The 24,167-nt window shown below is 52.2% G+C and overlaps 1 protein-coding gene across 1 annotated transcript; it reads left to right on the top strand.

The window, feature by feature from the left end:
• The first annotated feature begins 65 nt into the window (after positions 1 to 65).
• Positions 66 to 22,223, top strand: MCM2 (minichromosome maintenance complex component 2). Its single transcript, XM_060631924.2, has 16 exons — positions 66 to 174; positions 1,078 to 1,307; positions 5,538 to 5,713; positions 5,836 to 6,096; positions 6,857 to 7,076; positions 7,345 to 7,552; positions 9,104 to 9,238; positions 9,556 to 9,747; positions 15,916 to 16,009; positions 17,251 to 17,501; positions 17,622 to 17,748; positions 18,336 to 18,448; positions 19,355 to 19,603; positions 20,345 to 20,527; positions 20,772 to 20,927; positions 21,382 to 22,223. The coding sequence occupies exons 1-16, from the start codon at positions 169 to 171 to the stop codon at positions 21,490 to 21,492; spliced, it is 2,712 nt and encodes a 903-aa protein (XP_060487907.1). The 5' UTR covers positions 66 to 168; the 3' UTR covers positions 21,493 to 22,223.
• Positions 22,224 to 24,167: the final 1,944 nt, after the last annotated feature.

Here is a 24,167-nt window from a genome sequence, read left to right as displayed (position 1 = left end):
CGAGGGCGGGGCCTCCTCCTTTGGCCCGCCCCCCGCGCACGCAGATAAGGCTTACGTCACGACGCTGTGTTCTTTCGGACGCTTCGCGGGCTCGGGCGGGTCACGTGAGCCGCTTTTCGCGCGAAAACTGGTTGTTGCCGGAGTGGCGGCGGGGAGCGAGGCGCTACCATGGCGGTGAGCGCGCGTTTGCCGTGCGGAGGGGAGCGGGCCTGGGGGACGGCGGGTGGTCCCCGCGACCCGGCACGTCTGCCTGGGGCCAGGGGCGCGGGCGGTGCGGGCGCGCTCCGGGAACTGGGGCGAGGGGCTGCGCGCTTCTGGTTCTCAGGCTCTTTTCGCCGCGCTCGGTCCCGCCGGGAAGGGGCCTTCGGATGAGGTTGGGTCCCTGGGCTCGGGTCGGCAGCTGATTTCTCCCTTGTACTCGTCCCTTGTGCAAAGCCAGCGGGCCCCGCGCCAAGCTGGGAGCTCGGAATTCCTTAACTCGAGCTAAGTGGCCCACCCGGCCACTATCATTCACCCACCGCGCACATGCTTGTGGGGCACCCTCTCTATGCCTGGCGCTGGGTGTACACAAGACAGACACGGTCCCACCATCTTCGTGCACGTATTGTGGTATTTTTTGTCCATTTGTCTTATTTATGGTCTTCTCTCCACCAGTCTGTACGTTCCAGATCTCTGAGGTTTCAGTCACTCTTGTATTGTGTTTCCTATCGCAGTGTCTTGCATGTTGTGGGTGCTTTCATGGGTGGGAAGGCGGGCTTACAGGAGAGGAAGGCAGAGGGAGTAGAGAAACAGGTACATAAGCAAATGAGATGTGCTTAGTGACTGGTCCTGGAGAAGGGAAATGGGAGTGAGTGGCTGCAGTGTTTGAGTAAGTGATACTTGAGCTGCTTCCTGTGTGCTCAGAAGCCATTGGCTCAGCTCACTGGAGAGCATTCCAGGCAGAGGGAACATCTAAGGGCAAAGTTTTGAGCCTGACAGGGTTTGGAGTGTCGGGGGCACAGGGTCACAGGTAGAGAGAGAGGGCTGCCTTATGGGAAGCTAAGTCAGCCCTCACGAGTTCTCGGTCCTCCATTGCAGGAATCATCTGAGTCCTACACTGTGGCATCCAGCCCAGCCCGGCGGCTGCGAAATGATCCTCTCACTTCCAGCCCTGGGCGAAGCTCCCGTCGCACCGATGCCCTGACCTCCAGCCCTGGTCGTGATCTTCCCCCTTTTGAGGATGAGTCTGAGGGACTTCTAGGTACAGAAGGACCCCTGGATGAAGAGGAAGAAGATGGAGAGGAGCTTATCGGAGATGGCATGGAGAGGTATTTTCATTCAAGGCCAGGCACTCAGCAGACGGTTTTTGCGGAGAGCTCGTGGGTTGTGTCCAGTGACCTTGCTTTGGGTGCAGGAGTAGCAGATGAATCAGAGTATCCTTGTCTGTGAGTGCACCTTGATGGCAGGGTCTAGGGGGAGACAGGTTCATGGAGCCACAGCATAGGTCCCTGTAACTTGCTGAATCTTCGTCTGGGTCCTAAGGCCTGGGTGAGCCTCAGCTCCATAAGATGTGCATCCCAGGGGATGCAAGGGGTCTCTAATGTGATGGACCACGTCAAGGATGCCAAGGGTGACTTGGAACAACAGGAAGAAGAGGCAGCTGAGTGTTTTTCTGCAACTTGTTTTTTGCCACTTCTTTTCTGCAACTGAAACTGTGCAGGGGTGCCTGATGAATCAAGATTTCTTTTTTTATTTAGATATTTTTTTTAACGTTTACTTATTATTGAGAAACAGAGACAGAGGATGAGCATGGGAGGGGCAGAGAGAAGGGGAGACACAGAATCCCAGTCAGGCTCCAGGCTCCGAGCTGTCAGCACAGAGCCTGACATGGGGCTCGAACTCACCAACTGCGAGATCATGACCCGAGACGAAGTCGGACGCTCAACCGACTGAGCCACCCAGGTGCCCCCTTTGGGACCTTCTTTTACTCTGACTCAGGGGTTCCAAATGTGGTGTGTTTGAGAGCACTGTACAGGCCATCCTATAATCCATGGAGAGTACCCTTTGTGAGCCACCCGAGGGACTTGCGAGGGCTCTCTGGACCTTTCAGATCTTTGCTTTAAGCATCATTACCCTAGATGATGAGACTGTTGTGCCATGCGTGTCACACTGTGGAAGGAATTGGGAGTCTTTGGACAGATGCTCTGAATTTTTTATGTGAACATATGCTTTCCATTCTCTTTGGCATATATCTAGGGACGGAATTGCTAGCTCATACGGGAACTCTGTGGTTAATCTTTTTTTTTTTTAATCCTGGTTAACATACAGTGCAATTATCGGTTTCAGGAGTAGAATTCAGTGATTCGTTACTTATATACAATACCTAGTATTCATCCCAACAAGTGCCCTCCCTCCTTAATACCCATCACCCATCTAGCCCCTCTCTCACCCATGTCCCTCCGTCAACCCTCAGTTTGTTCTTGATCATTAAGAGTCTCTTATGGTTTGTTTCCCTCTCCTTTTTTAAAATCCCCTTGCCATATGTTCATCTGTTCTGTTTCTTAAATTCCACATATGAATGAAATCATATGGTACTTACCTTTCTCTGACTAATTTTGCTTAGCATAATTTACTTTAGCTCCATCCATGTTGTAGCAAATGGCAAGATTTCATTCTTTTTTTTTTTTAATTTTTTTTTTTTAATGTTTATTTTTGAGACAGAGGGAGACAGAGCGCAAATGGGGGAGGGACAGAGAGAGAGGGAGACACAGAATCTGAAACAGGCTCCAGGCTCTAAGCTGTCAGCACAGAGCTCGACGCGGGGCTTGAACCCATGAACCGTGAGATCATGACCTGAGCCGAAGTTGGACGCTTAACCGACTGAGCCACCCAGGCACCCCAAGATTTCATTCTTTTTGATGGCTGAGTGACATTCCAGTGTGTGTGTGTGTGTGTGTGTGTGTGTGTGTGTGTGTGTATATACACACACACCCCACATCTTTATCCGTTCATCAGTCAATGGACATTTGGGCACTTTGCATAGTTTGGTTATTGTTCATAGTGCTGCTATAAACATCAGGGTGCATGTACCCCTTCAATTCTGTATTTTTGTATCTTCTGGGTAAATGCTTAGTAGTACAATTGCTGGATATGGGGTAGTTCTATTTTTAACTTTTTAAGAAACCTCCATATTCTTCTCCAGAAAGGCTACACCAGTTTGCATTCCCACCGACAGTGCGAGAGTGTTCCCCTTTCTCCGCATCCTTGCCAACATCTGTTGTTGCCTGAGTTGTTAATGTTAGCCTTTCTGACAGGTGTGAGATGTTATCTCTTTGTGGTTTTGATTTGTATTTCCCTGATCATGAGTCATGTTGAGCATTTTTTCATGTGTCTGTTGGCCATCTGGATGTCTTCTTTGGAGAAGTGTCTGTTCCTGTCTTTTGCCCATTTCTTCATTGGATTATTTGTTTTTTGGGTGTTGAGTTTGATAAGTTCTTTACAGATTTTTGGATACTAACCCTTTATCTGATACATCGTTTGCAAATATCTTCTTCCATTCTGTCGGTTGCCTTTTAGTTTTGCTGATTGTTTTCTTCTCTGTGCAGAAGGTTTTTATTTTGATGAGGTCCCAGTAGTTCGTTTTTGCTTTTGTTTCCCTTGCCTCCAGAGACATGTTGAGTAAGAAGTTGCTGCGGCCAAGATCAAAGAGGTTTTTGCCAGTATTCTCTAGGATTTTGATGGCTTCCTGTCTCACATTTAGGTCTTTCATCCATTTTGAGTTTAGTTTTGTGTGTGGTGTAAGAAAGTGGTCCAGGTTCATTCTTCTGCATGTCGCTGTCCAGTTTTCCCAGCACCACTTGCTGAAGAGACTATCTTTATTCCATTGGGTATTCCTTCCTGCTTTGTCAAAGATTAGGTGGCCATACGTTTGTGGGTCCATTTCTGGGTTTTCTATTTGGTTCCATTGATCTGAGTGTCTGTTTTTTGTGCCAGAGTTGTAAGTTTTTAAAATTTATTCTGGATACAGGTCCTTTATCAGATACGCAGTTTGCAAATATTGTCTTCTCAATCTGGCTTTTTTTTCTTAACCATTTCTTAATGGTGTCTTTTGAGGCACAAAAGCTTTTAATTTTGATTATGTTCAGTTCTTTAGTTTTAATATGGACCAATTAGAATTTCACGGAGGACAGAGGACATCTCATGTGACTTAAAATTCTCAAAGAACTAGACATATACCATTTAACTGAAAACATTTAAGCATTTGGAAATGGATCAGCCCAGAAATGTACCTGGCTCTGGGATCTGTTTCTGGCATCAGAAGTGTGGAATTACTTATTCTGAGTTTACTGCAAAGAAAAGAAAGGGGGGTGCAGTTCCTCCAATCACCACTTTGAAAAAAGGGAGAATTCCAGAAGATTGTCGGGGGGGGGGGGGGAGTGTAGTATGGTATCTGAGAATGAGCCTGCAGTTTGTGGTTGGATGTATTTGACGCCCAACTCTGCTGAGCGACTTTTGGCAAAAGCCCCATTACCCCCGTAATCCAATTTCCTCATCTTTCAAATGGAATAATGGTGTCTACCTCCCAGAATTGTAGGGAGGAAAGCCGTGCTTCACTCTCATGGGTTCTTTGTTCAGGCAACATTCATTCCCCCTTCAAATATCTGGTAGGTGACTGGAAAATGAGCCCTTGAAGATCTTAAGGGTAGCTGAGACGGTTGAGCCAGCGTGTGGACGTTTCAGAGAAGCTGGTTTGGCAGATGTCAATAGATGACCCTCCCAGAACTTCCAGGGGCTTGGGGCGGCATTGTCTGGGAGGAGGAAGGTGTGGGGAAAATTTCTGCCTTGTTGGGGGGCTGGGGTTGGCTGCCTGAAGGTTTTGGGGTTCCTTCAATTCCTGTTTCTTTCGGGATGCTCAAAGCTGTCTGGAGATCTGTCCCCTTTTTTTTATTGTGGTTAAATACACGTAACACAAAATTCACCCTCTTTAAGTGTTCAATCCAGTGGCATCAAGTATACGCACACTGTTGTGTCACCATCTCTGCCACCCATCTCCAGAACTTTTTCCTCCTTCCAAACTGAATCCTGCAGAATTTGCCCTTTGGGGATTGGCTTATTTCCCTGAACATATTTGTCCTCAAGATTCACCCATGTTTAGGGGCGCCTGGGTGGCTCAGTTTGTTAAGTGTCTGACTTCAGCTCAGGTCATGACTCGCAGTCTGTGGGAGACTGTGCTGACAGCTCAGAGCCTGGAGCCCACTTCAGATTCTGTGTCTCCCTCTCTCTCTCTGCCCCCTCCCCACTTGTGCTCTGTCTCTGTCTCTCTCTCAAAAATAAATAAACATAAAAAAACATAAAAAAGATTCACCCATGTTTAGCGTGTCAGACTGTTTTTCCTTTTGAAGACTGAAATATACTCCGTTGTATACACAGACCAAGATTTCTTCTGGCCTGCCCAGCCTGGGGCTCCTGAGCCTTCTGGAGCAAGCCCACTTCTGGAGGTGTGGGGGGGGTTGTTTTGGTCTTGATAACTAACAGGGTCCATTCCGGGGCTCTCTCAGGGACTATCGTGCCATCCCGGAGCTGGATGCCTACGAGGCCGAGGGACTGGCCCTGGATGATGAGGACGTAGAGGAGCTGACGGCCAGTCAGAGGGAGGCAGCGGAGCGGGCCATGAGGCAGCGTGACCGAGAGGCTGGCCGGGGCCTGGGCCGCATGCGCCGTGGGCTCCTGTACGGTAGGTTTGAAGGTCTGCAACCTCCAAGGGTGCAAGGCTGGTCCTAGCTTCCAGAGCCTAGGGGAGCTGGGAAAAGCAGTTCTGGGGACGGCCTCACTTGAGGGTATCCCTTTGGCCTCCAGACAGCGACGAGGAAGACGAGGAGCGCCCCTCCCGGAAGCGCCGCCAGGTGGAGCGGGCCACGGAGGAGGGCGAGGAGGACGAGGACATGATTGAGAGCATTGAGAACCTGGAGGACCTCAAGGGCCACTCTGTGCGTGAATGGGTGAGCATGGCAGGCCCACGCCTGGAGATCCACCACCGCTTTAAGAACTTCCTGCGCACCCATGTGGACAGCCATGGCCACAACGTCTTCAAGGAACGCATCAGTGACATGTGCAAAGGTGTGGCTTCCGAGCATCCCCGCGTCCCCTCCGCTCACTCAGTCCGCTTTTCAGAGTTCTCCTGCAGCAGGCCATTTGCATGGGCCTTTAACGGCACATTTAATAGGGGTGGGAAGTGTGGGGAATACTGGGTAACTTGCCTGTAGCTAGACAGGAGCTACCACCTGAAGCTGGAGATGTCTGTCTTTTAGGCGAATACAAAATGCGTGTCTGCACTAGGATGCTCACTGGCTGTCCAGGGACACCAGCTGGACCACAGAAATGTTTTTTGAGTGCTTAATAGGCGGCCGGTTTCATGTAAAAGTCTAGATTACTAGTTCAGTCAGAAAGTAGCATGTTTCCGTGTGGCCGGAATTACATTTAAAAGGAGGCACACAGATCTTGGTTCCCTGCTGTCCACTCCGCCCCCTTTTGTTTTGTTATTTGACACAGTTTACTCACAGGTTTCCTTCGTGGCCCTCTTAGGCATTTTGAGTTTGCAACGCTCCTGTAAACATCACCCTGTGCATTTCACTTGATGTAATTTTGCGCTACGCTGTGTGACATCTGCATTTTACAGTTTGGGAAGCCGAGGCTCAGGATGTGTCACTTGCCTGAGTCACGTAGCTAAAGCAGGGCAGGCTTAGAAGTCAGGGCTGGGGTTGCCAGCCCCAAGCCAAGGATTTGGGTGGGCAGGCCTTCTTCCCCACGCAGTGAGATGGAAAGTGCCTGCTGTGTCCGCGGCTGAGCTCTGTGCTCAGTCTCTTTTTCCTGCCTCCAGAGAACCGCGAGAGCCTGGTGGTGAACTATGAGGACCTGGCAGCCCGGGAGCACGTCCTGGCCTACTTCCTGCCTGAGGCACCTGCAGAGCTGCTGCAGATCTTTGATGAGGCTGCCCTGGAGGTTGTGCTGGCCATGTACCCCAAGTACGACCGCATCGCCAGCCACATCCATGTGCGCATCTCCCACCTGCCTCTGGTAGAGGAGCTGCGCTCGCTCAGGTGAGCCGAGGGCAGGGCAAGCCTCAGGGTCCGGGTCCTTAGCACCCTGCTGTGGCTTCATTCGGGGGAGCTCCAGCAGGGCCACGGAAGTGTGGGCAGGCTGGCTTCAGCTGAGGAGAGAGTCCTCACCCCCTGTGCTCTGGCACTGGGGCGCGATGGGATGACCCTGGGTTTTCTGGATCCACCTACTTACCGCTCTGACCTCTGCAGGGCACGGGTCACGCATCTGGCCTCCAGGACTCTGATATTCTCGCTCTCGTGTCTGCAGGCAGCTGCACCTCAACCAGCTGATCCGCACCAGCGGGGTGGTGACCAGCTGCACCGGTGTCCTGCCCCAGCTCAGCATGGTCAAGTACAACTGCAACAAGTGTAACTTTGTGCTGGGGCCCTTCTGTCAGTCTCAGAACCAGGAGGTGAAGCCGGGCTCCTGCCCCGAGTGCCAGTCAGCTGGCCCCTTTGAAGTCAACATGGAAGAGGTGAGAGACCATCCTGTGCCCACTGTTGACTGCTCTTCCTGTCTGTGCAGGATGGAAGTGCGTATGGCCGCACCCTGAGGTGAACCAGATCTATCTGGCTAGTCTGTTTAGTTTGGCCCAGGTGTTTTTTGAGAATTTAAGCCAATATTTTAAGCAGATGATTTTATTTAAAACATCAGAGTTGATGGCTTTCTTTAAAAAAATGAGAAGCTCTGGAAAATTGGGCTCACTCTTACCTGGCTGCACCCTTAGCAAGGCACCTGCTTTCCCGTCCCTCACCCACATGGGGCTTCCCCTTGACGACCCTGGTACCTACCTCTCTGACAGCCTCCCACTGGGGGCCTCTAGATGGTGACTGCCTCAGACACTGCTGTGCCGTATTCAGGAGGTCCTGCTGAAAGTCTCTGGGCTGTTTGCCTTTGTACTTGAATGACTTCATCTGTAGAGTGGGGGTCATCACAGTACTTTTAGGGGACGCCCAGATTGCCTGCTTAGCTCGTCTTTTTTTTTTTTTTTTTTTTTTTTTTTTTTTTTAACGTTTATTTATTTTTGAGAGCGAGAGTGTGAGCAGGGAAGGGGCCGGGGGAGGGGGGCAGAGGATCCAAAGTGGGCTCTGTACTGACAGCAGTGAGATCACGACCTGAGCCGAAGTCAGACGCTCAACCGACTGAGCCACCCAGACGCCCCTTAGCTTATCCTTCTTAAGAGTCCACCTTCACAGAAGCTTCTTGAGAAGTCTTGTACACAGGAGCAGAGTTTCAGGCTCTGCTTCTAAACAAGTAGTAATTATAGTTGAAGCTTCTGGAGTACTTGCAAGGTACCGAGGGGTGGGTGATGTGTAATTTCACACCCTTTGAGGCAGGTGGTATTACTGACCCCTAGGTCACCCAGCTAGGAAGAGGTCCAAAGGATTTGAACTCCGGATTTTGATCCAGACTGTGTGCTTCCGACGGCTGTATTTTGTGGCCTCTTTGCTAGACAGTGAAATAATGGATGTTACATTGCACAGCACGACGTTAGCCTGTGACGTTTGGCAGTAGAGCCAACGCTTAGTGGAGCTCACCGTCTTGGTTGGCATTGATGTGTTTTTGACATATGGCATGATTTAACCATGAGGTTGCACTCAGAGTGTTAGCATCCCCATTCTGCAGAAAACGCATAGAGAGGGGACATCACTTGCCAAAGATCACACAGCCTAAGCCATGGAGCTAAGATTTGAACCGGGGCAGCCTGGTTCCAGCATCCATGTGCACAAGGGCTGGGTTACATAGCATTTAGCAGGTGCTTGACTGTCTAGCAGTAGAGAGGCATCCACAGGGGTGGTGGCAGGGGTGGGGACCGTCCACTCATATGTTGGTCACAGCAAGCTCATTCCCTGCTGTCTTTCACTCTCCGTTTTCTAGTGAGTTGGTAGAAAGAAGAACCATGTCTGTTTTCCCTCCTCATGGGGCCGTGGCCAAGGTTGGGTGGCATAATAAGTCAGTGTTTGGAGGGGTGCAAGGTTGGCCATGCAGAGACAGGCTCCTGTGACCTTGTGTTTGCCCCACACAGACCGTGTATCAGAACTACCAGCGCATTCGAATTCAGGAGAGTCCCGGCAAAGTGGCGGCCGGCCGGCTGCCCCGCTCCAAGGACGCGATCCTCCTCGCCGATCTGGTGGACAGCTGCAAGCCAGGAGATGAGATAGTAAGTGGCCCGGAGCAGGCGCGGAGGGAGCCCAGTTGCTAGGGAAATCAGCGTGAGCATCTGTGGTGTGGAGAGGGTTGGAGAGGGTTGCCGGTAGCGGGGGCATCGGCTGAGGCTGGTTCTTCCATTGCTGAGAGGAAGACCCCTCGGTCCTTGTAAAGGCTGGCGGGTTGGAACGTAGGAGTTAGTTTTGCTTTGGCCGTCTGGGTTACTTGTCTCGGTGCCTGGCATGGAGGACTTGGGGATGACTTGGGAAGGAGGACGCGCCCCTGGGTCTGACCCAGGGCTGGCCCTCTGGCTTGGCTCCCTTCTCCCAGGAGCTGACTGGCATCTACCACAACAACTACGATGGCTCCCTCAACACGGCCAACGGCTTCCCCGTGTTTGCCACTGTCATCTTAGCCAACCACGTGGCCAAGAAGGACAACAAGGTTGCCGTGGGGGAACTGACAGACGAAGATGTGAAGATGATCACCAGCCTCTCCAAGGACCAGCAGATCGGGGAGAAGGCAGGTGGAAGGCCGGGCGGGATTGCCATGCTCCCAGAGGAGGCTGGGGGCCCACTGCCCCAGAACCGCGGTCTTAATTCCCCGGGTCCTGGAGTCTGGGCTCCCTTCCTGGCATCAGTTCGGAAAACTTGCCTTGATGGGGGGGACTGTACCGCTATTCACGTGGGATGGGGCTGTGGTGAGGAGTCAGTGGATGGAGTGGAGCTTGGGCTCAAAGCTGAAACAGGTGCCGCATGGGGGGGTGGGGAGTGTGCCCTGCTACCAGACTCCTCCCCACAGTGGTTTCTCTAGGAAGGACTCAACCCCAGCGTGGTTTTGGGGTTTCTTTGTTTTAATTGTGGATGTTGTCACTGAAGGTTGGGGAGCTGGGATGTATGTTTCACCTGCTCAGGTATCGCTTGGCTCCCAGGTCGGGAAGTGTTCTCCTCAAGCTCATGGCTGTCCTCCATCTTTTTTTTGTTCTCTCTTCCTGTTCAGCGTTTAATGCAGAACAGCGTAGCCTTTTTTTTGCCTCTGCTCTTCTGCAGAGCCAGACCCTTGGTTCAGTGCAGCTTCCATTTGGCTTGTTTAACAAATGGGATCCTTCCCTTGAGGGTAGGGCCACATGTGACACACCTCTGTCACCTCCACCTGGGCCACTAGGATTTGGGGTACCACCAGGAGGCGGGTGCTTTCCCAGCCTTGGACGACAAGAACCTCATTCTGTCAGCACACTCAGTCCTTGGATGCCTTTTATGGCCACAGTCTAGGATCTTGGTGGGAAATCCGGCACAGTCCTGGCCCTCATGGGGCTCATAGTTAATCAGGATCCCCAATAACAAGAAAGAAAACAATGGAACAGGATCTTCTCACAAAATCAGTACCATGGGAAGATGGTTACAACCCATGATTCTTTGGTTCCCACGCTTCCCAGAGGAAAATGAGTGCTAATGCAGTGGACATGTTTTCAGACTCTTCGTGAGTATCTCAGCCAGTTTCTCCAGGAACAGAGACCCAGCCCTCCCTGCTGGGTGGCCTGGCACACATCAGCCGTGTTCATGTGCGCCTGACGTGCCACGGGAGCCCCATGCTTCTAGGACACTTTGCCAGCACCCCTCTTTCTCTCTGCTTCAGTTCTTGCCGCTCTCCCGCTTTGTCAAGGAGACGAGGACGGCAGCAGATGAGAGCGTGGGAGACAGGATGTAGTTGAAGGCGGTCCCCACGCGTGCCCTGTGCCCCAGACTTCCAGAATTGCTCGTAGTTGTCCTAGCATAGAAAGCTGTGCCGCACTTCTGGGCCTTGGTAGCTGCTGTTTCGTCTGCCTCCTTGTCTGTGTAGCTAACTTCTTCAGGTGCACACGTGTGGGCTATCAGTGTACTGACTGCTCAGTTTCAGTTACACCTGCACGCTTACACGGTGACTCTCTCAGCATTGGAGAGAGTGACTTCTAAAGAGAGACCCTTTATTTATTTATTTTTATTTTTAGAGCGCGGTTGGAGGGTGAGAGAGAGACACACAGACAGACACTGAGGCAGGCTCCACACCCAGTGCAGAGACCAGCGTGGGGCTTGGGGCTTGGTCCCATGACCTGGGGTCATGACCTGAACTGAAATCAAGAGTCGGACGCTCAACTGACTGAGCTACCCAGGCACTCCTAAAGAGAGGTCCTTTAGAAGGATCTGGAGGGGATTCTTTTTTTTTCTTTTAATTCTTTTTTTTTTAATGTTTATTTATTATTGAGAGACCGAGCATGAGCAGGGGAGGGGCAGAGGGAGAGGGAGACACAGAATCTGAAGCAGGCTCCAGCCTCTGAGCTGTCAGCACAGAGCCCAATGCATAAGATCATGACCTGAGCCGAAGTTGGATGCTTAACTGACTGAGCCACCCAGGCGCCCCTGAAAGGGATTCTTCTAGAGAGGATGACATCTCTGTGGGACCCCTTTCTGAGCCCCCATGGGTAAAGGAAGACCAGATGATACCAGGGAGGGTTGATCTGTACTGGCCCCATCTTTAGTCCAGTGTCAGGGTGGATGTTTTCACCAATAACTTGTTCCAAGACAGAAACTACACTCAAGTTTTCGGGAACAAACTGAAAGAATGGATGACAGGCAGGATCCAAAAATGGTGGGGCTCCTTTGAACTATCGAAGCCAGAGGTTTGCAAATTGGTAGCCTGTGGGCCACATGCTGCCTGCCAGCAGGTTTTGTTCAGTTGGTATGTGGTTCTGTGTTTCCTTTTCTTTTTAGTTTGCATTTATTTTTGAATGAGTTATCATCCTTAGGAGTCCAAGAGTTTTCACCTAAAGATCCAGAAGCCATCCAAGCATCCATCAGTGCTAGGTCTGTGTTGCTCTCCAGCAGTGACAGACAGGAGCCAAGCGGCAGCTGCCTTGCAGACGGGGCGTGCTCCCTGCTGTCTGCCCCAGCCACCCGCTTCTCTGTTCTCTGCAGCCTGAATAACTCGAGTGTGCAAAAACCCAGGGCATTTGATTTTGTGGGCCCTCGTCCGTGATAGATATTTCTACCGACATATCAAGGGATGTAGTTCACACCTAACACTTAGATTGCAAAGAACTAATGGGAGCATCGGTGTGCAGCCAGTCTCTTTAGTTTGGATTTCAGCCCAACCCTTGGTGTGATCAGATGGGCTGCTTGCATCTGGGTAGTAGGATCCGCAGGCAGAGTTGTTACAAAGATTACATAGATGTGCACACACAAATGCTCCACTGTTGTGTGCTCAGCAGGGAGCTGTTACTGCACGTCCGTACAGAAGTTAGACTACTTGTTCAAAACGTGGATGGGTGTCCCAAAGGCATAAAAAACCGTAGGAAGATAAGCACCGTCTCGTGTTCACAGTCGCGGTGCAGTTGGGGGCTTGTCTCCTCTTTCTGGCGGGGTATTCTGCGTGGGGAGCGGGAACAGTGCGTATTGAGAGTTAATAGCATGAGCTTCAGAGTCAGAGGAATCTGGGGTCAGGTCCTGCCTGTCTCATTTAGGAACAGACAGTTGTCTGCCCAGAGCCTCGGTTTGTTTCCTCCTTTGTGACGTGGAGGCCCCAGGATCATGAGGTTTAAATGGAATACTTCACGGGAAGCGTGTCCTTCCTCGGCAGGTCTGGGTTTAGTCTCACCCTTCTTACCAGCCATTAAGGTTGCCTGTTACTCGCTCAGACCAGCTAGGTCAGCGACAGGACAGTGTGGGCTTTAGCATGGTTGCTTCCTTGCCCTCTAATCTACAGGAGGCCCATCTGGATGCAGTGGGTGCTTTGCAGGAGGGGAGCTGAGCCTGGGAAACTGGTGCATAGCAGGCAGGAAGGGGGCCTGCTGCTCTTGGTGCTGGAGGGAGACATTACCTCATCCACGCAGGGGCACTTCATACGGGAACAGCCCTGAGAAGCAGTCTGGGTAAAGAGAGGTCAGGGACAAGTGGCCTTGGCACAGCCACAGGACGCACAGGAGGAGGAGACATCCATGGCAGATCGTGTCTCCTGACACTCCCGGCACAAGTGAGGGTGTCGTGGCAGAATCATGCACACTGAGCATGAAGCACCTACTTGACACTCTCTAGGTAGTTTCCAGGTAGCAACAACAGTCCTATAGTGGAGGTGTCACATGTACCCGTCTTATTGGTGAGTAAACTGAGGCACGGATTAAATAAGCCTCCACGCCGCACAGCTGCTAATGGCAGAGGCAGGATCCCCATTGGGCAGTGTGGTCTGAGCCCGCGCTCCAGGGACAGCTCTCTGCTCCCTCTCCGTCAGTTACTGCGTCTGGGGGAGGACGCCTGTGTGCATGCTGGCTTACGGTGAGTTCTGTGCACGCCCAAGCACAAGTCCTGACCTGACTATTAAAACTTTACCGCACAAACTTCTGGATGTAGGCGTGAAGCAGCACAGTGAGCCCCACATATCCTTCCCCCGGCTCCACTGGTTGCTGCAGTCGTGCCAGCCTTGTGTCCCCTCGGGTCCACTCATTACTGTGAGGCCACTTTCCGATGCAGCATCTGCAACCAAGGATCTCTGACAGGCCCTCTCTGCTGAACCTAACCCCAACTCTGCAGCCACACTTTAAAAAACTAATTCGCAGTTCTGTAATACCAAGTATTTGGTTGGTCTCCACATTTCCCTGATTATCCTACTTCTTTTTTTTTTTTTTTACAAGTTTCCTGGACTTGATCCCCAGGGAAGGCCCCCACATTGCGACGGATTAATCTCTTAAGTCTCAATCTTTTTAGGTCCCCTCTCCATCTCCTCTTTTCTTGCAAGTTTTTTTAAGGTTTTACTTATTTATTTGAGAGAGGGAGAGAATGAGTTGGGGAGGAACAGAGATAGAGAGGAACAGGGGATACGAAGCAGGCTCTGTGATGAGAGCAGAGAGCCTGATGTGGGACTCAAACTCAAGAACCACGAGACCATGACCTGAGCCAAAGTCAGACGCTTAACCAACTAAGCCACCCAGGTGCCCTCTTGCAATTTGTTTGTGGAAAAATTTGGGTCGTCTGCCTGCTAAATTTTCCACAGTCTGGTGTTGCCGATTGTGCCCTTGTTGAACATGTTCCTGGGCCACCCGCTTTCTGTGAATTGTTACTGAGCTGCGCAGGCTTACCCAGTCTCCAGGTTGATGGGTTTTTTTCTTCTTTTGGTGTGGGGGCGGGGGGTGGCGCGGTAAGACTGCATCAGGGGCCTGTGTTCCCACCGGGGACACGTGCCTTGCCTCTCTGTGACATTAGCCACTGATGATCCTTGGCTAAACCCATGCATTCATCAGGGGTTGCAAAATGATGGTCTTCTAATTCCAAATCCTTCTTCATTCATTTTCTAGAATCCTTCTATGTAGAGAAGCTTCTCTCTGTTAATTTTTGGACTGTCCCTGGGTTAAGGTCCAGCAGGAAAAGCAGGAGGGTGCTTGATTCTTTCCCTTTGTTTACCAGTTTTCAGAATAAGCAATGGTCCCCTCCCGGGGTGACCACTGAATGTCATTACAAATTAACAAATATCTGTGTTATTGAGGCTCCAGGTGATGCCCAGCGTGTCCCTCTAGTGGCCAGTATGAAGCCTGTTGTATTGGCTCCTGAGTGGTGTCGTCGTGACCCCAGTTGTCTGTGATGGCTTTCTTCTTTCTCTTGCAAGACACTGCCATTTCTCCAAATAGCCCTGTGGGATGTATAATTTTCTCTCAGTGGGAAATGGTATTTAGAGATGGCAGCCTCTCACACACACCAGGCCTGGACTACCGTTCGCCAGTTAACGCTCTATGTCCTCTCCTTGGGCTAGGTCTTGCGGAAAATGTTAGGGCCAAGGAAAGAACCAGCAAAAGCGTACATGTGGAACCGACTTCCGCTCCTAACTTACTACATAAAATCACAGCAGGAGGCATTTCTGGCACAGTGCCAGTGGTGCTGGCAGATCCTCTTTCCGGAAGGACCTGCTGGTCACACTGTCCTCTGGCAGCAGGGGAAAGCAGCCGTGCCTGGGATAAACCGCTGACCCCTAGCTCCAGCTCTGAGAATTGGATTTCTCCCACCTTCACTCCACCTTCTGGGCAGTCCAGAGGGAGCAATTCTGGCCTGTGGAGCAGGCAGGATCCAGCTCGGTGGGTCTCCCTCAGGATTTTCAGCACTGATTTTCCTGCTCCAGTGCCTCCTTCCCCCCTGGGGCCGGCTGCACTGCCGGCTGCCTTGGTGTGACCTGTAAGGAGGGAAGGATGTGCAGTGCTTGTGCAGAGCTCCTCAGTTCAGAAGGCAGGTCGAGAACAGTAAAGGCATGCAGGTGGAGGTGGAAATTCCTTCCTGCTGGCGAGACATTTCTCTGATGTCTCTGGTATTATCTTTATTTGATGTTGTTTCAAATCTTAGGATGTTTTATTTATTTTTTGTTTTTTAGATAGCATGTGCACACATTGGGCAGAGGGGCAGAGGGAGGGGCAGAGAGAATCTTAAGCAGGCTCCATGCTCAGCACAGAGCACGACGTGGGGCTTGATCCTACAACCCTGGGATCATGACCTGAGCCCAAATCAGGAGTCGGACTCTCAACTGACTGAGCCACCCGGGCGCCGTGGTGTGGGCATTTGGGGGCTGGAGGTGTCCCCGTTCCCTGAGACTGGAGCGTGGGGGGGACCTGCTGTGTGTGTCAGCTTGGCCCAGACGCAGAGCACAGGTGCCGTTCTCATTGGCTCTTTTCCTTCCTTGCAGATCTTCGCCAGTATTGCTCCTTCCATCTATGGGCACGAAGACATCAAGAGAGGCCTGGCGCTGGCTCTGTTTGGAGGGGAGCCTAAAAACCCAGGTGAGTGGCGCTTGGGTGCCACCCACCTTTCCTCTGCACGGGTGTCCGTAGGAGCCAGCATTGTGGGTATTAGACAAGGCAGGACTCTGCATTTAAAGGCCGGGCGCCTGGGGAGAAAGCACATATTAACAGACGGCCAGACCATGTATGGCTTGGTCGTTGTGGGCGGAGCGTAGTCCATGGCCATGGCTCTTTGGGTGGTTTTAACTATAAAAATAACACGGGGGCACCTGGGTGGCTCAGTCAGTTAAGCATCCGACTGGCTCAGGTCATGATCTTGCAGTTCATGAGTTTGAGCCCTGCATTAGGCTGTGTGCTGTTTGCACAGAGTCTGCTTCGGATTCTGTGTCTTCCTCTCTCTCTGCCCTTCCCCTGTGCACACATGTGCACATTCTCTCTCAAAAATAAACATTTAAAAAATAATAATACGTGAATATGTTTTGATATTCTTAAATTGTTAGAAGTCACAGAAAGGTTAAAGTCACTGCTGACCATGTTTCTTTCTTTCTTTCTTTCTTTCTTTCTTTCTTTCTTTCTTTCTTTCTTTCTTTCTTTAAGTTTACTTATCTTGAGAGAGAGAGAGAATCCCATGCAGGCTCCGCACTCTACGTGCACAGCGCAGCCCAGCCCAACTCAGGGCTCAGACCCACGAAACCAAGAGCCAGGCACTTAACCGACAGCCACCCAAGCGCCCAGTTTCTAAGCCGGTCCCGTTTGTGGTCTTTCCTCTGATTAGTGTGGTGTGTGCCCTAACCTTTGCACGGCCGTTCACATAGACTTACATGCATACGTCTACAAAAACCAGAAGAATTTCGTGGCATGTGTGTATATGTCTCTGTTTACAAACGTAGTAATTTCCTGTAGCGTGTGTTAGTGATTGTGTAAAATACTTGCCTTACCTTTTCTGCCCAGTAGCAGGTTTGTGTTGGTGCCCACTGAGCTGGCTTATTCTCCCGTGACTGCATTGTGGCCTCCGTAGCCTAGCGTACGTAGCCGTCCCGGGTGGAGAACATTTGCATTGCCTCCAGTCGCTTAACATTGACTGAGAGCGTTATACAGGCGTCCCTGTGCACCCATATTTCTGGGTCCAGTGCTCAGAAGTGGGATTGCTAGCCCTAGGGTATCACGTCCCTTTCTAAAAGAATGTGCTTCACATAAGCAGGCTGAGAAATTCGCGATAACCCAGCTACACCTCGCACCCCTCTCCTCTTTTACATCCCCACCTCTGTCCCTGCCTCCAGGGGGTAAGCACAAGGTGCGAGGTGACATCAACGTGCTCTTGTGTGGAGATCCCGGCACAGCCAAGTCTCAGTTCCTCAAATACGTCGAGAAAGTGTCTAGCCGTGCCATCTTTACCACTGGCCAGGGGGCTTCAGCCGTGGGCCTCACAGCGTATGTCCAGCGACACCCTGTCAGCAGGGAGTGGACCTTAGAGGCTGGAGCCCTGGTTCTGGCTGACCGAGGAGTGTGTCTCATCGATGAATTTGACAAGGTGGGCCCCTGGGCCACATGGTGATGGTACTGGGGAGGTGTTGGCTTAGCCCCGAGTGGGGGAACAAGTGTTCATGGGATAGCAGTCGGGGCAAAGCATCATGCAGTTGGACATTTGCAGATGAATGACCAGGACAGAACCAGCATCCACGAGGCCATGGAGCAGCAGAGCATCTCCATCTCCAAGGCCGGCATCGTCACCTCCCTGCAGGCTCGCTGCACGATCATTGCTGCGGCCAACCCCATAGGTATGCCAGGCACGACAGCCATGGGGGTTGGGGCTCTGCCCGAGGGAGGCAAGACCCGGAGAGGTCCTGCCTCGGGAAGCAGGAGCCTGCAGCCTCCCTCGGCCAGTCCCAGGGTCCAAGGAAGGAAGGAACTGAGCATCAGTAAACCTTCCTCTCTTTGGTTCTTGCTGGGGGAAGGGGGCGGCGTGGAAGCAGGACGTGGGGTCTTTTGTTGGGCTGTGTTCTCAGAACCAGTTTTGGACATTTTCCTTAGAAGACAAGAATTTAGTGCATTGTCTCCACTGGAGTTGAGTTGATTGTTGGTCCCAGCCAGCACGGAGGTGAAGCCCGGGCACCCCGCCCACTTATTCTAGGTTTTTTCCTGCTGGGAGATGGTTACACATTCGATGAAAAGGCTATGTCAGGGAAGGGCTCAGGGAAAGACCTCAACGTCTTGTCAAGCATGCCTGACAGTTGCAGGCACTGAGTGTTCATCCTCTTCCAAGGTCATCTTTCTGTTTTGTCTCTGAAGCGACTTGGGGCTGGCAAGAACTCTCTGCTCAGGAGATGAGCATGAGCCCTGATGGAGAGGTGCCTTTGTGTTATAGGAGGCCGCTATGACCCCTCACTCACCTTCTCAGAAAACGTGGACCTCACGGAGCCCATCATTTCCCGCTTCGACATCCTGTGTGTGGTGAGGGACACAGTGGACCCAGTCCAGGTACACAGCCCCATGTCTCGGGCCCCGTGCAGCAAGCTGCAGGGACCTTGAGTGAGGATCAGAGCCCGGGTTGTACTAGTTGCAAGGAAAGGGACACCATTCAGACCGTGGTGTTTGTCAGGGAGTCAGCCTCGGTTTCTTTCCTTCACTGGCCTGTGCCCACCGCCCAGCCGACATGGTCCCCACTCTGTCACTAGTTCCTGCTGGCCCCACCAACTGTACCCACGTGCTTCTCCTGCATCCCTGCTGCAATCCGGGTGCCAGCTTCTCTTGCTCTGACCCGAAGCTGCCATGTCTGGTGGTGGGTCTCTTGGCTTCTGCTCCCAAGATGGAAGGTGGAAGCTGGCCCATCTTCTGGAAGCATAAGGTGGATGGATCATGCCTTTTCTTAACTTGCTGTCAGCTTCTAGTGTAACTAGCAGAGAATCCGCTGGCCCTACAAGGATTCCTGTGGACCTGTCTCCTCCTCGTGCCCTTTGCTTCGTCCACCCCAGCCACACTGCCCTCTCTCCCTCCCCTGCGGACGCCAGGCTTTGTGTTGTCAGCATGCTCGGCTCTCTTTCTGGAGTGTTCTTCCTAGATTGCCGCATGGCTGTGGTGCTCTGGCGGCCTCAGCTGGAGGGATCTCCTCGGGCCTCAATCTCAGGCATGTTACTCTCTGGGTATCTCAGAAGCCGTGTCTGTTCCCTCTCCCCTCACTAGGAGGCAAGCTCCGTGCGGAATTCTGTCATGTGCACTGGTCACCCCCGGCACCCACCGCCGCGTGGCCACAGCAGATGTAGGATGGCACCGTTGGGAGAGTGTCATTCCCGAGCCACCTGCGGCTTTCACTTCTGGTGAGCTGACCTACCCCGGGCCAGGTCACAAGACTCATCCTGTGGCCTGGCCTCTCCTGTCTCGTCTTAGGATGAGATGCTGGCCCGTTTTGTGGTTGGCAGCCATATCAGACACCACCCCAACAACAAGGAGGAGGAGCTGGGCAGCAGTGGCACCCAGGAGCCCGCCATGCCCAACACGTACGGTGTGGAGCCCCTGCCGCAGGAGGTCCTGAAGAAGTACATCATCTATGCCAAGGAGAGGGTCCACCCGAAGCTCAACCAGATGGACCAGGACAAGGTGGCCCAGATGTACAGTGATCTGAGGAAAGAGTCCATGGTGAGCGCCCAGGGTCGGGGCGGGGGGCAGGGGGGTGGGCTGCAGAGAGGGAAGCACGGCAGAAGCTTCCTCAGCTGTGCGGTTCATCTCAGAAGTGCCAATGTGACTTTCCTCTAAGAACTGCTACGTAGATACTGTAGCCATCCTATTGCAGATGGAGTGTGAATGCGTCCGTCTGCATGGTATGGGGCCCCGGGTCTCTGGAGTGTTGGCCAGTTCCGGGCTGACTTTGTGTGAATCTCCCCCAAATGAACGCACGATCTGAGCGAGTGTTAGTTCTTTTGTAGCAGAGTGGAATTTAGAGGCGGCCTGTGTGCCACTGGAATGCAGAATTCGTGTAGACTGGTGGGTCTCACCTACCTAGTCAAGGCAACAGCTGCTATGTTTCTTTTTTGCCTTTTTGTCAGGTCTTTGGTGAGCATTCAACTTAGTTTTTATAGAGACAGCTATATTCTCTCACGTACACGGGAATGTGGAGTACTTCCCACCTGGCAGAAGCCAGTACAGCTGGCCAGAAACATCGCGCACTTGGGGTGGGAGGGGGCACACGAGTGAGCTTGTAGGAGAGAAGGTGCGGGTGGGATAGGGGCGGGCCACAAGCATCCGGCATCCATGGGGGCCCCCAGCACGCTTCGAGAAGGGTGGGAGGTGTGAGTTCACCCAGTGGCTCCATCGACTTCTGCCACAGGAGCCACCAGCCGTGCCACTTCTCCATTTTCCTCGCCTGTCTCCCTGCTGCAGGCGACAGGCAGCATCCCCATCACGGTGCGGCACATCGAGTCCATGATCCGCATGGCAGAGGCCCACGCGCGCATCCACCTGCGCGACTATGTGATAGAGGATGACGTCAGCATGGCCATCCGCGTGATGCTGGAGAGCTTCATCGACACACAGAAGTTCAGCGTCATGCGCAGCATGAGGAAGGTGGGTGGGAGCTGCGGCGAGGGCCTGTGGGAACGTGGCCTGCCGGGGGAGGGGGTGCTGCTCATCACAGGCGGCCATGGTGGGCATCCCAAGGCTCTGGCCCAGACCAGAACTTTGCTGTCCTTCCCGGCTGCTCTGGCAGGTCATGACAGGAGTGTGTTAGAAGTGGAGGCCGGTCATCCTATAGTGGTCTCGAGGGCCCTGGTAGGGAAGGGCATCACTGGACTTCGGCTGTTCTCTGCAGACTTTCGCACGCTACCTCTCGTTCCGGCGAGACAACAACGAGCTCCTGCTGTTCATACTGAAGCAGTTGGTGGCAGAGCAGGTGACATACCAGCGCAACCGCTTTGGGGCCCAGCAGGACACGATCGAAGTTCCCGAGAAGGACTTGGTGGACAAGGTATGGGCACAGAGGGGAGGAAGGGCAGGGCTGCTTCCTGGGGGGGCTGTCCATCACCTTTGGGGGCAAGAAGTCCTTGTTTCCTCATTAAGGTGGGCAGGCCTTGGATGGGAGCCATTTATTGAGTGTCCATGGCATGCTGAGCACCACGCGCTTTCGCTCTTGACCGTCGCGAAACAAGGTGATGAGGCCGCCATCGCCTCTTACAGACGAGATGGGCACAGTGCGACTAAGTGACTGAGGAGCTGGTCCCCGCTCACAGGCCATCGGCAGAGCTGAGACTCCAAGCCCTGTGTCTGGCTCCAGACCCTGGCCCAGTCGCCTCTGCTCTGCTTGATTGCCACCCTCCCCCCGGCCAGGAACGGGCCTGAGAAACTGCGCCAGGACTGAAGGCTGTGCTGCAGATGAGCAGAAGTTCATGCCCACGGCTCACTCTGACGTTTTCTCTTTTTAGGCTCGTCAGATCAATATCCACAACCTGTCTGCTTTTTATGACAGCGAGCTCTTTAGGATGAACAGGTTCAGCCATGACCTGAAACGGAAGATGATCCTTCAGCAGTTCTGAGGCCCGGGGCCAGTGCAGGAGGCTGTTGAGACGCCAGCCAGGCAAGCAGACCGGTGCTGCCCTCACGCTGCCTGGGGGGCACAGAGCTGACCGCCGAGGGACTCGGGGGAGTGCCAGCACTCGTGGCTGAACTGTCCAGCATCACCCCCAGTCTCCTGGGCTCAGGCTGGGCTGGGGACGGGGGTGTTTGTTTCATGGGCTCTACTTTCTGCTTCTCGCGCCGTTGTAGGTGGGCACGCTTCGCCAGTGTTCCTCTCTGAGCTGCTCAATGGCCCACTGGCTCCCGGAGGTTTGTCTCCACTTTGTTCCGTGGATCATAGTCGTTCGTTTCCAGAGTACTGTGGTCTGTTTTATGTGACTGAGAGTATGAGGGTGTCATGAGGACTGTTGTTGCCTCTTGGTGTGAGTTCCTATCCTGGGTGCTTCTGCCACTTGTGCCAAAGAGCACGTTGAAGGTATTCCTAGTGTTTTTCTGAAACCAGTCCTGCAGGTTTCTCTGGGCTTCTGTGAGTAGAGAGGATGTGTGGGCAGGAGGGCGCGCAACCTGGGGCCAGCACCTTTGGCCTTTGTAACGGCCACAGGGATTGCTCTGGTCTAGCCGGGGCTGACCGTCATCCTTGTCGTGTTAATCTGTTTTCTCCTTTTAGGCATTTCTCCGTCATCTTGTACATACAGTTTTTGTTCTGTAGTTTTAACTTTTAATAAAATGAAATAAAATCTAAATACTGGTAGCTGCCAGTCTGAATTCTGTCTTAATATAACGCAGGCTTTCCTGCACTTCCCTTGAAGGCCTTTCCCACCTTCCATTTTTGGTGTTCGGTGGGAGGCAGATCTGGCTGTAAGAGCTGTCGTCTTTATGGATGTGCAAGAAGCAAAATGGTGTGGCTTCTCCCTAGGGAATTCACTTGGGTACTGCTGCCTCTGTGACTTCTGTGGAATCCATGAGAATCGTAGAACAGAGTTGTATACCTGGTGGGGCTGGAGGTAACTTGGCCCTGCCTCCTAACGGAGCAGCACTGTTCATCTTGACAGCGTTGCCACGTGACCTCTACCTGGAAATGCCCAGCTCTGATCAGCTGCCGTCCAGATGCGTGGACACCAATGATTCTTACTGTTTCTTACCTGAGATTTAGCAGAAGTGTCTCCCTTCCATCGTGTCTCTCTTGTCCAAATTTTCCTTTCTGGAAACCGCCAAGATAGTCCTTCGTACGAAAGCCCTGCAGACGTTTGATGAACCTAGTATATTTGGTTCCCTCCCTCATTCAGTTCCTTCCACAAATCCTGGAAGGGTCTAAGGGGTGTGGCAATACTCCAGTCATTCCTGAGGAACCAGTCAAGTTCTGCAGAACTGAATGGGGGAGGAGAGGGATGAGGAAGTGCCCCTTATGAGGTGAGATCTTTAGGAGGAAAAGGGAACGTGCCAGCCCCAAAGAAAAAGCAGCGGGTGTGGCCGAAGCTTGGGAGCGGGGAGAGTGGGAGCAGGAGCCAGGCCCTTGGGCTTGCAGGCTGAAAGGAAAGCTTTTTCTTTACACAGAGAACACTTCTGACACCAGATGTGAGGGTTCTTCACGCTAGTCAATTCACGGCGGTCCTACACTGGTGCCCTGCGATTTAAGGCCGCTCTGACGCCACCTGGACTCAGCGTGCAGACCTCAGGAGGTAAGGTCTCAGTCCCACAGGCCTGTACCCACTTCAGACACTGGTTGCAAGTCGTGGGTCCCCAGGTCTCCTACACTTCTGTCCAGCTTGGCTACATATCGCAGGTTCCCATGCCCCCCTCCTCAGGTTTGATAATTTGTTGCAATAGCTCACGGAACCCAGGGCAGCAGTGTATGTACTATGGCCAGCTTCTTACAAAGGACATACTGAAGGACGCAAATGAACAGATGGAGAGAGAATACGTAGGGTGAGGTCCCAAAGAGTCCTGAGCATAGGAGCCTCTGTCCCTGTGGAGTTTGGGGTGCCCCACACTCCGGGCACACGAATGTGTTCTTGTTCACCAACCCAGGTGTTCGAACTCCTTCAGTCAGGGGTTTTTATGGAGGCTTTATTACATTGGCATAATGGTTAAACCATCGGCCATTAGTGATTAGCTCAACCTCCAGCCCCTCTCCCCTCCCCAGAGGTCAGGGGCTGGGACTGCTCCTTCCAACCCGCTAATCCCATGGTTCCCATGACAACCAGGCCCCATCCTTAGAAGCTTTCCAAAAATCCCCTCCTTCAACTATGGTATAGTTGAAAGGGCTTGTTAGGAAAAAGTAAAGGCATTCTTTTCACCTTTATTACTTGGAGCTTCAGAAGCCAAGATAAAACCCAAATATTAGAACAAGATGCTCTTTTCCTTTTGTCACTTAGGGGATGACAAAGACATTAAGCTCTCTGACCAGGACTGGGGAAGAAGATAAAATATATACACTATACATAGTTGTGTTCTATAGAAACCCAGATTAGGGATCTAAATTTTTTTCATGGAGATATAATTGACATACCACGTTCTATTCATTTCAGACGTGCAGCATAATGATTTGATAATTTGTGCATATTGCAGAGTGATCACAATAAATCTAGTTAACATCCATCACCCCACATGGCTACAAAAATTATTTTTTCTTGTGATGAGAAATTTTAAGGTCTCTTTTTACTCTCTTAGCAACAATTAAATGCATAAGACAGCA

Source organism: Panthera onca, chromosome A2 (genome assembly GCF_046562875.1).
Source record: "Panthera onca isolate mPanOnc1 chromosome A2, mPanOnc1 haplotype 2, whole genome shotgun sequence".
Lineage (NCBI taxonomy): Eukaryota > Metazoa > Chordata > Mammalia > Carnivora > Felidae > Panthera > Panthera onca.
Note: the sequence above shows the minus strand (reverse complement) of the source record. Positions and strands in the feature narration are given on the sequence as shown.